The 14,605-nt window shown below is 44.9% G+C and overlaps 1 protein-coding gene across 1 annotated transcript in view; it reads left to right on the top strand.

Annotated features, from left to right (window-relative positions):
* Nucleotides 1–910: 910 nt before the first annotated feature.
* Nucleotides 911–14,605, top strand: part of zbtb16a (zinc finger and BTB domain containing 16a) — a 235,199-nt gene continuing 221,504 nt past the window's right edge. The window contains exons 1-2 of the mRNA XM_072446911.1: nt 911–1,316; nt 10,528–11,868. Coding sequence (XP_072303012.1) covers nt 10,658–11,868 — 1,211 coding nt within the window. The 5' untranslated portion in view covers nt 911–1,316; nt 10,528–10,657. The remainder of the gene's footprint in view (nt 1,317–10,527; nt 11,869–14,605) is intronic.

The raw sequence follows: 14,605 nt of genomic DNA, 5'->3' as shown, positions 1-14,605 counted from the left end.
ACACTGGAATTATATTATTTTGGCTCTTGTCTACAATGTGGTTACAAGTTGTAGAATAACCTAATGTCCAACCAGGAAGTAACATTATAAACTTTACAAAAATTGTCAAACCAAGGACAACAATACAAACTGTTTAGTAAAATCTTAAATATAATCTTTGAGTGAAATGTGTAGTCTAACCTGTCATGTGCACTTTAACAACTTAATATTTAGTGTGGCATTATTACTATGGACATGAAACATTTCAGACACTTCCAAGTCATGTTTCAGACCCTTATGTTAGACCGGAATGTTAATCACCAATGTTAATCAAGTATTGGCCTTTTTTTACATAACTCTACGACAACAATGTCACATTTGTGTTTTTAAATGCTTTTGTATGATGCAACAATATGTCATATGTAACAATTCTTGTATAAATGTCAGAACCAAAGCTGACTGTAAAGATTATTTGAGCAGTTTATAACACAGATTTACTTTGTAGATTAAAATTATTTACATTAACAACATGAACCAAGATGGCTGCAGGTCACGTCCAAACCCTTGACAAAAAAAAATGTATTTTTAATTATTTTAATTATCAGCATCAAGTGCCAATTTGCAACATGACAACACCAATACAGCCTTCGACATTTTTTTAAATTTATTTTTTACAGCAATTTGTGTCCGTTTTTGCAAATGATTTCTACAAACGTATATGATGTGTAGGTCCGCGTGTGCAGAGCGGCAGAATCCCCGTATGACCCCGTCGGTACAGTAGAGCAGTACAGTAACAGACACAGACAGAGGGGGCGTGTCCACACACACACACACACACACACACACACACACACACACACACACACACACACACACACACACACACACACACACACACACAACCCCCCTGTAGGTGTCTCACTTTGCCAGCGTATTAGCGTGTGCGCAGCCGGTTTCGCCCCACCGAGCCCCTCTCCAGCCGCCGCTTCTTCTCCTCCTCCGCCGCCGCCGCCGCCGCCGCCGCCGCCGCTACTCTCTGTGGCCGCCGCGTTTTGACGTCAGCGCCGTGTTGATTCGCTCAGGAGCCCGAGACACGGAGCCAGCCAGTTAGTGCGTGCGCGTGTGAGCGAGACGGACCGAGCGAGCGAGAGAGAGAAAGCGGGCACTGCGAGCCGCCTTCACTGACTGTGCCCTGACTGTGGAAGCCCCCCGAGGTCCGCTCCACACACAACGGGACGCACCAAGACGGATAACCCCTTTGCCAAAAAAAACTAAACAACAACAACAACCCCTAACAAACAGACAAAAAACACACAAACTCCCGCAACTACCCGTGGGTGAGTAGACTTTCAGCACGTACCGACACTACCGCCGCCGCCGCCGCCGCAGCAGCAGCAGCAGCAGCCGGGCGACAAGTGGCAACCGCGCCGGCGTCTTTCGGAGCGTTACCCATGTGCGTCTGCACCCGCTTGTCCCCGCGTCTGCACCCGCTTGTCCCCGCGTCTGCACCCGCGTCTGCACCCGCTTGTCCCCGCGTCTGCACCCGCTTGTCCCCGCGTCTGCACCCGCGTCTGCACCCGCTTGTCCCCGCGTCTGCACCCGCGTCTGCACCCGCTTGTCCCCGCGTCTGCACCCGCTTGTCCCCGCGTCTGCACCCGCTTGTCCCCGCGTCTGCACCCGCGTCTGCACCCGCTTGTCCCCGCGTCTGCACCCGCGTCTGCACCCGCTTGTCCCCGCGTCTGCACCCGCTTGTCCCCGCGTCTGCACCCGCGTCTGCACCCGCTTGTCCCCGCGTCTGCACCCGCTTGTCCCCGCGTCTGCACCCGCGTCTGCACCCGCTTGTCCCCGCGTCTGCACCCGCGTCTGCACCCGCTTGTCCCCGCGTCTGCACCCGCTTGTCCCCGCGTCTGCACCCGCTTGTCCCCGCGTCTGCACCCGCTTGTCCCCGCGCAACCTCTATTGCCGTTGCGCGCTGCATGGGAACTTTTTTCCGCGACAAGTTGTGGTCTTCTTTGGAGTAGAGCAACACCTCGTGCGCTTGAACAAGTGTTTCACTCATTTATTTTATTTATATATATATATATATATATATGTTTCTGTTTGTTTTACCTGCCAAGTTAACTCCAATACAGACGTGTGCGACCAGTTCCCCTCGTCCCTCTTTTTGCGTGCACCGTGCGGTATCGTTGCGTGTGTTTGCACTGACGTGACGCCGCTCACTCGCTCCACGTCCGTCCATTTAATTCATTTATTTCCTCTGCACATTTCTGCACACGCATGACGATGACAGCTCGGCCCAGACACGCTGTGTACATCACGACGTGGTCCGCACAAAACCGTCTGTGATTGACGCGCTTCTTCGAGACAAAAGTCCCCCCGCGTGCGCCGCGCGTTTGACAGCGATCGCACGTAATGTTATACTTTTTATATATATATTATACATATACATATATATATATATATTATATATATAAGAGTGTTTGCTCCCGTCTGTGTCTGCTCCAGCTCCAGCTTCCAGCCGCGCGCTCGTGCGTCGCGTCGCGTGCGTGCGGAGCGGAGTCACGTCTGGAATATTGAACGCCGTTTAGACGCGCTTGTTGTGGCTGGGTCCCCGTTTGCTACGACTCCTTCCACCGTGCAGCCGCGAGCACACAGTCTCCCCTTCAATGTCATTTTTTCTCCTCTTTTATTCCCCTGCACTCCTTTCACCTCTTCCCTTCATCCCTTCTCCCCCCTCTCCTCCACCTCCATCGCGTTTCTGCGTTGCATTCAAATCCGTCTGCGTCGCGTACTGTCTAGACGCGTTCGGGGGTCGTGCGGCGGCGCGTGGTGATCCGGAGCGACCACCAGAACTGTAACTTTCTCCCCCCTCCACACAACCTCACCCCCCCCCCCCAGAACCTCGCGCGCGCAACAAGCATCGATCCCCCCGCCGCGTCGTCGTGCCGCGCGGCGCTGCATAAACCGCGTCTCGTATTGGCGGCGACGCACGATGGAGATGATGATGATGATGATGATGCGCGCGTGTTTTAAAGGGTTGACCTCTGCCGCTGTCGATGCGATCAACGTGACGTACAGGGGAGGACGTGATCAAGTGGTTAAAAAAAAACGCAGGGTGCGACCTTTAAACTAAAGTCATTCTGTTTTTACTCAAACAAAACGAAACGAAAAGACGCTGCGTAAATAACCGTCTTGTTTTAGCGTCTTATTTGTTGTTCTCAGGTGTTTGTGTGTCTGTTTTTTGCTTGCATTTGTTGGAAAGCTGCACGTTTCATGCGTAAATGCAGTGGTGGAAGAAGTACTCAGTGTTTTTTTGAGTAAAAGTACAGCTAAAATGGCTCGAATAAAATTGTAAGAAGCATAAACGAGCTGCTGAAGTAAAAGTATTGGTGTTACTTTTCGAGTTGAACGTTTTTTGCACAGGTTTTTGTGAACTATAAAGAGTGAAATGTGGTGATCAGGGATGCAGGATGTCATCATGAAAGTACTTTTTACTTTTCTGTTATAGTTATAAATGTAGTGGAGTAGAAAGCACAGATTCCTGCTCTTGAATATAGTGAAGTAAAATTCAAACGCATGCGGGCTACTTAAGTAAATGACAGATACTTAAACATTATCATTTTGTACAATTAAGTACAGTACTTTTACTTTTGGACTTCGCTTCTTCCCACTTCTGCGTAAATGTCTATAGCAGAAGATATTTCATGTTGTTGGCCCAATGACCTCTTGTGTATTTGTAGTAAATGCAAGAAGGAAGGTTTATAAATGAAAAGAAAAGTTTATTCATTCATTCATTTCTACCTCTTGTTCCCGTCAGGGGTCGCGGGTGATTGGAGCCGATCCCAGTGACTTTAGGCCTTATTTTTTGCAAACTAAAAGAAAAGTTCATCGGCAAAAAAAATATTTTTAAAAAATTGTCACGACTTACTTATTCATAACAGTGTAGCTGAAGGGATGTAAATCTTTTTTTTTATTTTTTTTATTGATTTGGCTTTTGAAAACTCGGCCAAACAAAATTAATTGTAAGACTTCAACATTTATTTAAAAAAAAATCTTTTAATATTTTTTTTTTTCAAATTGCTGTTTTTTTTTCTTCAATTTTTTTTGTGTGTGAATAAAGGTAGTTTTCCTATGCGAGATAAAGTGGAAGGGAAGTAATGTCCAGAGTTTGAAATGTAGACGAAATGTGAATAATTTTGTCTGAAAGAGGAAAAAAAAGAAAAGAAAAACACTGCAGGGGAACGTGAAAAGTTTAAAATTGGATGATTTTAGTGTTTTGTTTGAAAAATGGAACAAGTTGTCTTTTCTTGGAGTGCAGGAAACAAACTGTAAGTGGAAGTTGGCAGACAGAGCAATGACCTCTAGAGCAGACAAGTACAAGGAGGAAGAATGGAAACCCTTTGCTTAGTTTGAAATATTTGTACATAATCTAGTATGTATACACTAAAATGCCAAATACAAATTAGAGCATAAACTATTGGTACATGAGTCGTTTGAATCTGCAAGTTGCGAAGAATTTTGGATTTGTCCAAAGCGGTAAACCAGACTTGGATTTAGGAATTTGGTATTAATGTGGCAAAAAAAGTTGTCCAAATTGTGAAAGCAGTTTTACAACAAGTTTTAGTTTTTTTTCCCCTTTTGGAACAAAAAAGTGACTCATAGTTGGCAGCGTCCTGTTGATATTTCAGATTGTGATTTCATTTGTCCTGTTAAAAAACTGAGCACAGCCCTTGAGCTAAAGCAGGATTTGTGAATGAAATTTCAAATTTTGACAAGAAATTTGACTAGGTTTTTGTCGCTTGAAGTGATTGTCGCTTTGAAATTGATCAAGTGTGATTTACAAAGACGTTAGAGGACGCCAGACACGGGTAGAAGATAGAAACGTGGAATTCTACTGTCTCCGAACTGTGAAATTGTAGCATCGTCTTTAGTATATAAAGGAAGCAGAATGTTATCAAGACAAAGAATCTGGCAAAGAATTTGGCAAAGAATCTACATGATTTGTAAATGAAATGTTTTTTGAAAATTGCTTTCATATTGCTTGAAGTGGGATTGATGCATTTTACTGAATTTATTTATTGTCATATTAGAAAGTAATGTGTGAATCTGCGGGAAAAGGTCAGATTTTTTTCTTTTTTACTTGTTTTTTCTAGTGTCTTGTACAAAATATTTATATAATTTTTACAACTTTGATTGTTATTGATACACCACTTTCAAAAAACTTCTCTTAAAGAATGCTGCCTTAAAAGAAAGTCCACTTTTTTATGTCAATGCATTTTTGTTTAATGAATCGTCCCATTTGTTTAAAGGCAGAGGACGTACACTCACCGTACATTCAGGCCAAGTCTAAGTGATACGAGGTGTAACATTTGCACCGTGCAGGATTCTTTGGAAATTTGTCATAAAATGTGGAAAAAGTTCAATTGTTTTTTGCATTTTTGAGGTGTGATTCTCAGAAGTAGAGGATGTACTGTCATTTGAATTTGATTTTTGGTTCGGTTTAATTGTTACAGGATGAGACTTTAACTCCGCAGTTGTTAGCAGAGCAGACACTTTAGTTGTGGAGAAACTATTGTAGAAAATTTAAACTTCAAAATATCGAAATTGCTAAACGTATGGACCTCCAAAAATATTTTATTATACATATATTGTTGAATGTAACTGGAATAAACTGTTAGCAGCCATCAGTGGAGAAAGGAAAGCTCTTGCGCAAGTGAAAAAAAGAAACTAAACAAGCGAAAGACGTGGGCGAGCGTGCTTTATACTTCAATATCCAAATTTCGAAAACGTGGAAAAATTGTTGTGTTGCCGAGCGAGAGCAAAGCACTTTAGAGCAACGATTTGACCTGAGAGACGCTTCGACCATAAGGGACGGAAAGTTTAAAGCCCAATGATTTAAAAAAAAACGTCTGTCATACTTTGAGTCGATACAGTAGAATGAAGACACGTGTACGTTATGTTACTCGCTCTAGTGAAATGTCCTCAGGGCGTGGCTTTTGCAATCATTTCCAAAACGAAAACCACAAAACCCACAAATGGTTTTAGTATTGTATTTAGTTTATATTGTACTATGAAGTCATTTAAGTACAGTCACGTGTGCATAGTTGTATTACATCCAGCAACAAGTGTATATGTCATGATTTTTTCATTTTTATCATGAATTTAAAACTTTTTTATATATATGTATTTTTTTCTGATATAATTTGTCCCCCTTAAATTGCCATAGCATCTGCACATTAGTTCACATGGTACTTAAAGAGAAGGAAAGTGTAATCTTTAAATCATTTAGTTTGTTCTACTTTTGATTACACATGTTTTAACAATTACATTTTAGTATTATATCATTCTTGGAGACTAAATAATAACACTTGACTCATAGTTTATATTTGTTTTCTCTAAATGCTTTTCTGAATCACTTTCATAACGGCCTTTAACTTTTAAAATCCTAATTCTCGTACCAACCAAATGAAGCCTTGTATTATTCGTCTGTAGAAACCTAGTTAAAGCCAACTAATTTGCATAAAGGCGGGCGAGGTGGCAGAGAATGTGGCGAGGCGGCGGGAAGAGCAGCGAGCGTACGGGGCCAGGGCCGGGCCTGCTGGTTCCTCTGCTGGTTCCTCTGCTGGTTCCTCTGCTGGTTCCTCTGCTGGTTCCTCTGCTTGTTCCTCTGCTTGCTCCTCTGCTGGTTCCTCTGCTGGTTCCTTTGCTAGTTCCTCTGCTGCATCCTCTGCTGGTTCCTCTGCTGGTTCCTCTGCTGGTTCCTCTGCTGGTTCCTCTGCTTGTTCCTCTGCTTGTTCCTCTGCTGGTTCCTCTGCTGGTTCCTCTGCTTGTTCCTCTGCTTGTTCCTCTGCTGGTTCCTCTGCTGGTTCCTCTGCTGGTTCCTCTGCTTGTTCCTCTGCTGGTTCCTCTGCTGGTTCCTCTGCTGGTTCCTCTGCTGGTTCCTCTGCTTGCTCCTATGCTGATTCCTCTGCTTGTTCCTCTGCTGGTTCCTCTGCTTGTTCCTCTGCTTGCTCCTCTGCTGGTTCCTCTGCTGGTTCCTCTGCTTGTTCCTCTGCTTGTTCCTCTGCTGGTTCCTCTGCTTGCTCCTCTGCCGGTTCCTCTGCTGGTTCCTCTGCTTGCTCCTCTGCTGGTTCCTCTGCTGGTTCCTCTGCTTGTTCCTCTGCTTGCTCCTCTGCTGGTTCCTCTGCTGGTTCCTCTGCTGGTTCCTCTGCTTGTTCCTCTGCTTGTTCCTCTGCTGGTTCCTCTGCTTGCTCCTCTGCCGGTTCCTCTGCTGGTTCCTCTGCTGGTTCCTCTGCTTGCTCCTCTGCTGGTTCCTCTGCTGGTTCCTCTGCTTGTTCCTCTGCTTGTTCCTCTGCTTGCTCCTCTGCTGGTTCCTCTGCTGGTTCCTCTGCTTGTTCCTCTGCTTGTTCCTCTGCTGGTTCCTCTGCTTGCTCCTCTGCTGGTTCCTCTGCTGGTTCCTCTGCTTGTTCCTCTGCTTGCTCCTCTGCTGATTCCTCTGCTGGTTCCTCTGCTGGTTCCTCTGCTTGTTCCTCTGCTGGTTCCTCTGCTTGTTCCTCTGCTTGTTCCTCTGCTTGCTCCTCTGCTGGTTCCTCTGCTGGTTCCTCTGCTGGTTCCTCTGCTGGTTCCTCTGCTTGCTCCTCTGCTGATTCCTCTGCTGGTTCCTCTGCTGGTTCCTCTGCTGGTTCCTCTGCTTGTTCCTCTGCTGGTTCCTCTGCTTGTTCCTCTGCTTGTTCCTCTGCTTGCTCCTCTGCTGGTTCCTCTGCTGGTTCCTCTGCTGGTTCCTCTGCTGGTTCCTCTGCTGGTTCCTCTGCTTGCTCCTCTGCTGGTTCCTCTGCTGGTTCCTCTGCTTGCTCCTCTGCTGGTTCCTCTGCTGGTTCCTCTGCTGGTTTCTCTGCTGGTTTCTCTGCTTGTTCCTCTGCTGGTTCCTCTGCTGGTTCCTCTGCTGGTTCCTCTGCTGGTTCCTCTGCTAGTTCCTCTGCTGCATCCTCTGCTGATTCCTTTGCTGGTTCCTTTGCTGGTTCCTCTGCTGGTTCCTCTGCTGGTTCCTCTGCTGGTTCCTCTGCTGGTTCCTCTGCTGGTTCCAAACCACCAGTTGTAAAATTAGATCAATTCTATGAAGAAATGTGACAGATTTAACAGTTTTATATGAAATCATTTAGTCATTTATTTGCAACTATGACACTGACTATTTGGAAGTGTGCACAAAACAAACTGGTTAGATATTTCATGGGAGGAAGGATAAAGTGCTAAAGTATTTGTTCTGTTGGTACAGCAACATATAGAAGTTTCATAGGTCTTAATTTCATACAAATACCTCATTGTCCAGATGTTTTTGTTTTTTGTTTTTGTTGTTGCTTGAACTTCATTAATGGCCTTTTATTCCCCTCTTTTCCTCTTCCTCCCTTTCTCTGCGTCCCCTCCCTTCCTCATACAACTCTCTCTCTTCTGCCCTCTTCCTCTCCCTCTTTCCTTCTTTTCCCTTTTCCTGGCCACTCTACTCCCTCCCCCTATATTGCCATCTTTCATTTTTCTCCTCTCTTGCTCTCTCTTCCTCCCTTTCTCCTTCTACATCCATCTTTCCCTCTCCTCATTCACTCTCTCTCCTCCTCGCTGTCTTGCTCTCTCTCCCTCTCTCTCGTCATCCCTTTCTCTCACCCTCTCTTCTATCCCTCTCCGTCTCTTTTACTCTCTTCTCCCCTCTCTTCTCTCTCTTCTCTTTTCTCTCCCCTCTCTTTTCTCTCCCCTTCTCCTCTTCTCTCTTCTCCTCTCCTCTCCTCCCTCCTCTCCCCTCCTCTTCTCTCCTCTCCTCTTCTCTTCTTTTCTCTCCTCTCCTCTCCCTCCTCCTCGCTGTCTTGCTCTCTCTCCCTCTCTTCTCTCCTCTCCTCTCTTCTCCTCTCCTCTCCTCTCTTCTCCTCTCCTCTCCTCTCCTCTCCCTCCTCCTCGCTGTCTTGCTCTCTCTCCCTCTCCTCCCCTCCTCTCCTCTCCTCTCCTCTTCTCTTCTCTTCTCTTCTCTCCTCTTCTCTTCTATCCTCTCTCTATCCTCTCTCTATCCTCTTCTCTCCTCTCCTCTCCTCTCTCTATCCTCCCTCCATCCCTCCATCCCTCCTTCCCTGTTCCTGGCCACTACACTCCGCCACGCTCTGTGATAGGAATACTGAGTGCGATGCTATTTAATTTCAGTGAGGACGCCGATGCCTCTTTGAGCAACAGACAACAACACTCTGGGGGAAACCACAAAAAACAAAGAAAAAGTCGAGCATTCCAGTTTGTTTTAACCGATTATGAAGACATCTCATTTATTTCTTCATTCATTCGTTCGTTTTTTTTGTTCTTGTTGTTGTCCGTAACGCGTCTGCCAGCGCTTGGTATGCACGCCGACCAGCCCCTCCTTCGCCAGTCTACAGTCAATACAGCGCTCATTTTAAAGAACAATGCCCGCGCCCCGGCTGTTTACCATTCTCCGAGCGTGTGTGTGTCTGTGTGTGTGTGTCTGTCTGTGTGCGTCTGATTTGTGAACCCGCCGGCTTAACCTTGAGATGGCCAGATTGTAAATGTAACTGAATTCATTCGCCAATGCTAGACGGCGGCGTGTATTTTGGTCCGGACAGATCGGGGCAAAATTGTTTGACATCGTGTTTGGGGGAAGCTTGGGATAAAGCAGGGGGTCGGTGGGCGCTTTTGTGTGCGTAAAGTGTAGTTTGCGAAGCTGGCAGTAGTTTGGGGATTTGCACAGATGGATTGCCAACAAAGAATGAGGAAAATAAAAACGGCGAGAACAGAAATATCATAGGTTTGAATATGAATATTTGTCACTGTACACGATGGAAGCCGGTTGAAGGTGCACTGGAAGGAACTTTTCTAGTGAAGCCACCTGTTTGTCTCCATGGAGATGTTATTGCCAGTTATATGTCGGATCTGTGAAGACGAGACAGTAGAGAATGCACTTTTTTTTATGGTATTCTTGAGAAAAATAGTCAGTAATAGTGAAATAATTTTAAGTTTAGATCAGTTTGATGCCATACTGTGGAACATTCCAGGCGAAGCGATAACATCTCTAAAGACACGCGATGGAAACCGCACCAGGAAAGTTACAGAGTGCATACTTTTAAAGCTACGCAGTGATATTCTTGATTGCTTCCCTTAACTATTAATAGCTGGGTCTAAAGTATACTACTACTGAGTTCAAAATAATGTGAAATATTTATACAAAGCGGTAGATTCATTCCGTTTAAAATGTATTTGAACAAAATAAATATTGTATTTTTCATTCAAGCCATTTAAAACAATTTTTTTTAGCAAAACTGTTGTGTGGATGCATTAAGTTCTTTATCTATGGAGTCATTGTAATTCCTTGAACCTGGCTGTAATAAGGAATACCAATTTTCAAGATGCATATTTTACATAATCATGTGGACAGCTGACACAAATATGTCAAATAGAAAATAAAACGCATCGACTTTCTGAGCAAAAAATGTCGAGCCTGAGCCGCTGTTGTTGTGTTTGTCCGTGCATCAGAATTCACCCGCTTTCCTCTTTGTCTCTCCACAGGTCTTGTGTCTTGTTTACACAGTTAGCGAGGAGCACTGCTGAGCGGGAGCAAAGCCAAGCCTCATGAGTGGGCCGAGCCGATCGCTCCCACCACAAATACCCCTACTGCTCCGACGACCAACGCAGCGCCATGGACTTAAGTAAAATGGGCACCATCCAGCTTCAGAACCCCAACCACCCCACCGCCCTGCTGCACAAGGCCAACCAGATGCGCCTGGCGGGGACACTGTGCGACGTTGTCATCATGGTGGACACCCAGGAGTTCCACGCCCACCGCACCGTTCTCGCATGCACCAGCAAAATGTTCGAGATCCTCTTCCACCGCAACAGCCAGCATTACACCCTGGACTTTCTATCGCCAAAGACCTTCCAGCAAATCCTCGAGTACGCCTACACTGCCACGCTCCAAGCCAAGGTGGAGGACTTGGACGACCTCCTGTACGCCGCAGAGATACTGGAGATCGAGTATTTGGAGGAGCAATGCCTCAAGATCCTCGAAACCATTCAGTCCTCGGACGAAAACGACGTTGAGGTCAGCGTCAACGATGCCAGCACGGAGGAGGACGAGGAGCGCAAGGGCCACAAAAACTCCCGAAAGCATTCCGCCGAGAGCCACTTCCAGCACGTGTCCGCCATGTCCGGCATGGTGGACCAGAGCCCGTCGGTGTCCACGTCCTTCGGCGTGTCCGCGCTCAGTCCGACCAAAGCCGCGGTGGACAGCCTGATGAGCATTGGCCAGTCCCTCCTCCAGCAGGGATTCACTTCCGAGCAGATTCTCCACGCCACCAACGCACACCACCTCATGCCCGAGATCAAGACTGAGATGATGCAAGTGGACATGGGCGGCAACGGTCACGGCAGCCCGCACCACATGGACGCGAGCAACGGCGAACGCAGCGGCGATGATCGGAACCGAGACGGACCGGGAACACCCACGAGGAGTAGCGTCATCACCAGCGCCAGGGAGCTGCACTATGTCAGAGACGACGGCATGGGCGACCAGCAGGTAGAGGTCAGCCAGATGGGGCTGGAAGCTATGGCGGGGATGACGGAGAAACATCTGGCACAATTCTACTCACTGCCGACCAATCACAAAGCGGAGGCGGTGATGTCCATCCCGGTGTCCATGGCCTCAGCGCTGCCCATGTCCCCGGCACTGGCGATGTCGATGGACTTCAGCGCCTACGGGGGACTGCTGCCGCCGAGCTTCATTCAGAGGGAGTTCTTCAGCAAGCTGGGCGAGCTGGCCGTGGGCATGAAGCAAGAGGCCCGCAACCAACACGAGAGGTGCAACGTGTGCGGCGCCGAACTGCCCGACAACGAAGCCGTGGAGCAGCACAGGTAGGATCACGATTCAGTTTTTCTTTTCTTCTCTTTCTTTTCCTCTATTATTTTAGTTTTTAAGGTTCATTTGTGTTGTCTTTGCACTTTACATTTGCACTTTACAGCTCTGACTCTATCAACTCACTGCAAAGTTGTTTTCAGTTCTACCACAGTACACGATCACTTCAAACCAATGCGATATAAACTTAGTGCGACGTTAACTACCGGTATAAGGTAAAATGTGTATATTCTTTGTGTAAAAGTTTTAAAATGTATTGATACTGATTTGGGTATTGATACTTTTATGCAAATTTGAATTCTAGGTATCAATCTCTGACAAGTGAACTGATCCATTGTGTCAGGAGTGTTTGATTATGACTATTTGAAACCCTTCTTTTAACAATTAACTTTGCTCAGACTAATTATTTCAAATAATAATACAAATAATAATAAATATTATAATTAATATTTTGATTATTTTTGCTTACTATTTTAATTCATATGTTACTAATGCACAATAATGAGTTATCGTATTTTAGTATGTAAGTATGAAATGCGGTTGCAAGTGTGAAAATAACAAGTAATATCACATATAAGTCGCTCCGGAGTATAAGTAAATAAGTATAAATATAAGTATAAATCGCTCCCCGGCCAAAACTATGAAAAAAGACGCATAGTCCGGAAAATACGGTATTCGAAAAATGTGGTATCTTATCATTATCTAAAAATGATGAAAACAAACAAGCAAAATAGAAATAGACTTCATTCATGATTCATCTATAATTCATATTCCAGCGCCATTATCGAGGTGTTAAAAAAGGAGGACACAACAACGCACACGTAGACTTCACACCATTTTTTTTTTCTCTGTTTACAACCTCCCAATGCTAATATTGCTCATCTCAAATGGTTATCACGGGTAAGGTAACTCCGGCGTTACGTGTAAAATGTAAATATGGCAGCTCCATCGCGAGCGTCTGGCCGCCTGGGTCTCATCCCGTAATAGCAACACCCAAGTGACCGCTTATAAACTACTGTCTGAGGCAATTAGCTACACTTTGCCAGATATAAGCAGCGACTCGCACGTACTTACCAAAGCGGCTCTCTTTTATCCAGGACAACTCTACAACGCTGCTGGGATGTCTTTAAGCTTTGTCTCATTTCGTCTCATTTTGGGCGTGTGAAGTGAAGTTATGACTATCCTGGCTCGTCTGTTCAGAACCCGGCCAGTTCCATTGTGCAATATTCATCATTTTTGTGTCAGTGCTTTTCGTCCAATTCCTTTTTAGATTTTTTTTTAACCTCATTTCTCTTTTTGATCCCACTTAAGAGTTGTCATAACATTTATATCATGACTTATTATGTTGATTATGAAGACCATACCAGCACATTAATCACACATAATTTTTTATGTCAAATGCCTGCAGGTTGAGGCCATGTTTCGGGCTTTTTTCTCTTTTTTTTTCCCTTCTCTTTTTCAAACCTGAATTGCCGGTTGCAGTTCATTTGGAGATTTTAAACCGGCACTCCGCAATTTAGGCCTTGTCAGCGCACAAAGGTCTCTCTTTGTCGTTTTTAGAAAGCAGTGTGCTCCTGGTGTGACTGTTGAAGTGTTCCTTGCAGTTTCTCCTCTTTTTTCCTTTTCTTTTTCTTTTAAAATTAGTTTTCTATTTTTTTCTTTTCCTTTTTGCCACTGCCGATGGTGTTTTGTCAAGGAGGTGGCATTGTGCGCACTTCAAACAGAGCCGAAATGTGGCCGGCCTTGAGCACGAGTGCTTATTAAGAAGATCCGTTCAATATTTTGTAAATGTGGCACTATGAGCTTATTAGTCTCCTTTTACGGCTCATTTGTTCAGATTTCAAGGAAAGTTGGGGGATCAGACAAAAAGGGCTGCCAAAACAATTTAACCAAAAATCAGCTGGAAATAAAGTGAATTGTAGGTCAAAGTTTAAGCGAAATGTCTATTTTTTAAGTAAGATCATTAAAAGTGCATTTTAATTGCACTTGAACACAACGAAAACAGGAAAACAAGTAAGTTATTTCCCACAATGGACATGTCGCTGTTTTTTCTGGAACGTTTGGTTGTCATTAAACCTATCTGACATTTATTAAGCTACAGATGTTTTTTATTACTCAGTAGCTCATTGAACAACAAGAATTCTTTCACTTTTAGTTTCCTTGCTCAGTCACTTGCTCTGCCCTGTTCTGCCTGATAAAGTCTCTGGGCCCAAATTGGGGAACTTGTCACTCCACTTTGGCGTGTGCTCACAAAAAAAAATGGAATGACGTTGCAGTTGATGCGTTGGAGGTATGCAACTTTAGAATAGTCAGTACAGTGACAAAAGTATTTAGTGTATTCTCCCAGACAAGGAACGAAGGGATTTATCTGCTCTTTTGAGGTTAATGATATTGTTCCTCCATGGTAAGTGTTGTGGTTGAACCTCAGCCAAGACATTTACAAGCACATTTTAGTCTCCACCCTTTCTGCCCCTGTGAGCTACTGGATCAAAATAACCATGTTCCAAAGTATTTTATAGCTTATTTTGGGTGAAGAAAATTGTAGTTTCTAGTGTATGAACATTTATCTCTATATACAAAACAAACCAATATATTATTACTACCGTGTACTTATGTTGCTTCTTTCCACCTTCAAGGCACTCAAAGGACATGGTTCAACATATTGTTATTTGTTTATAGGCAGAGGCACAACAGGTGGGACGGGGGGGTCTGGGGGTTGACCCTCAGAAAACTTTG

The sequence above is a fragment of the Eucyclogobius newberryi genome, unplaced genomic scaffold (assembly GCF_026437365.1).
Source record: "Eucyclogobius newberryi isolate DKJ021-1_F unplaced genomic scaffold, fEucNew1.0.hap1 SCAF_15, whole genome shotgun sequence".
Lineage (NCBI taxonomy): Eukaryota > Metazoa > Chordata > Actinopteri > Gobiiformes > Gobiidae > Eucyclogobius > Eucyclogobius newberryi.
Note: the sequence above shows the minus strand (reverse complement) of the source record. Positions and strands in the feature narration are given on the sequence as shown.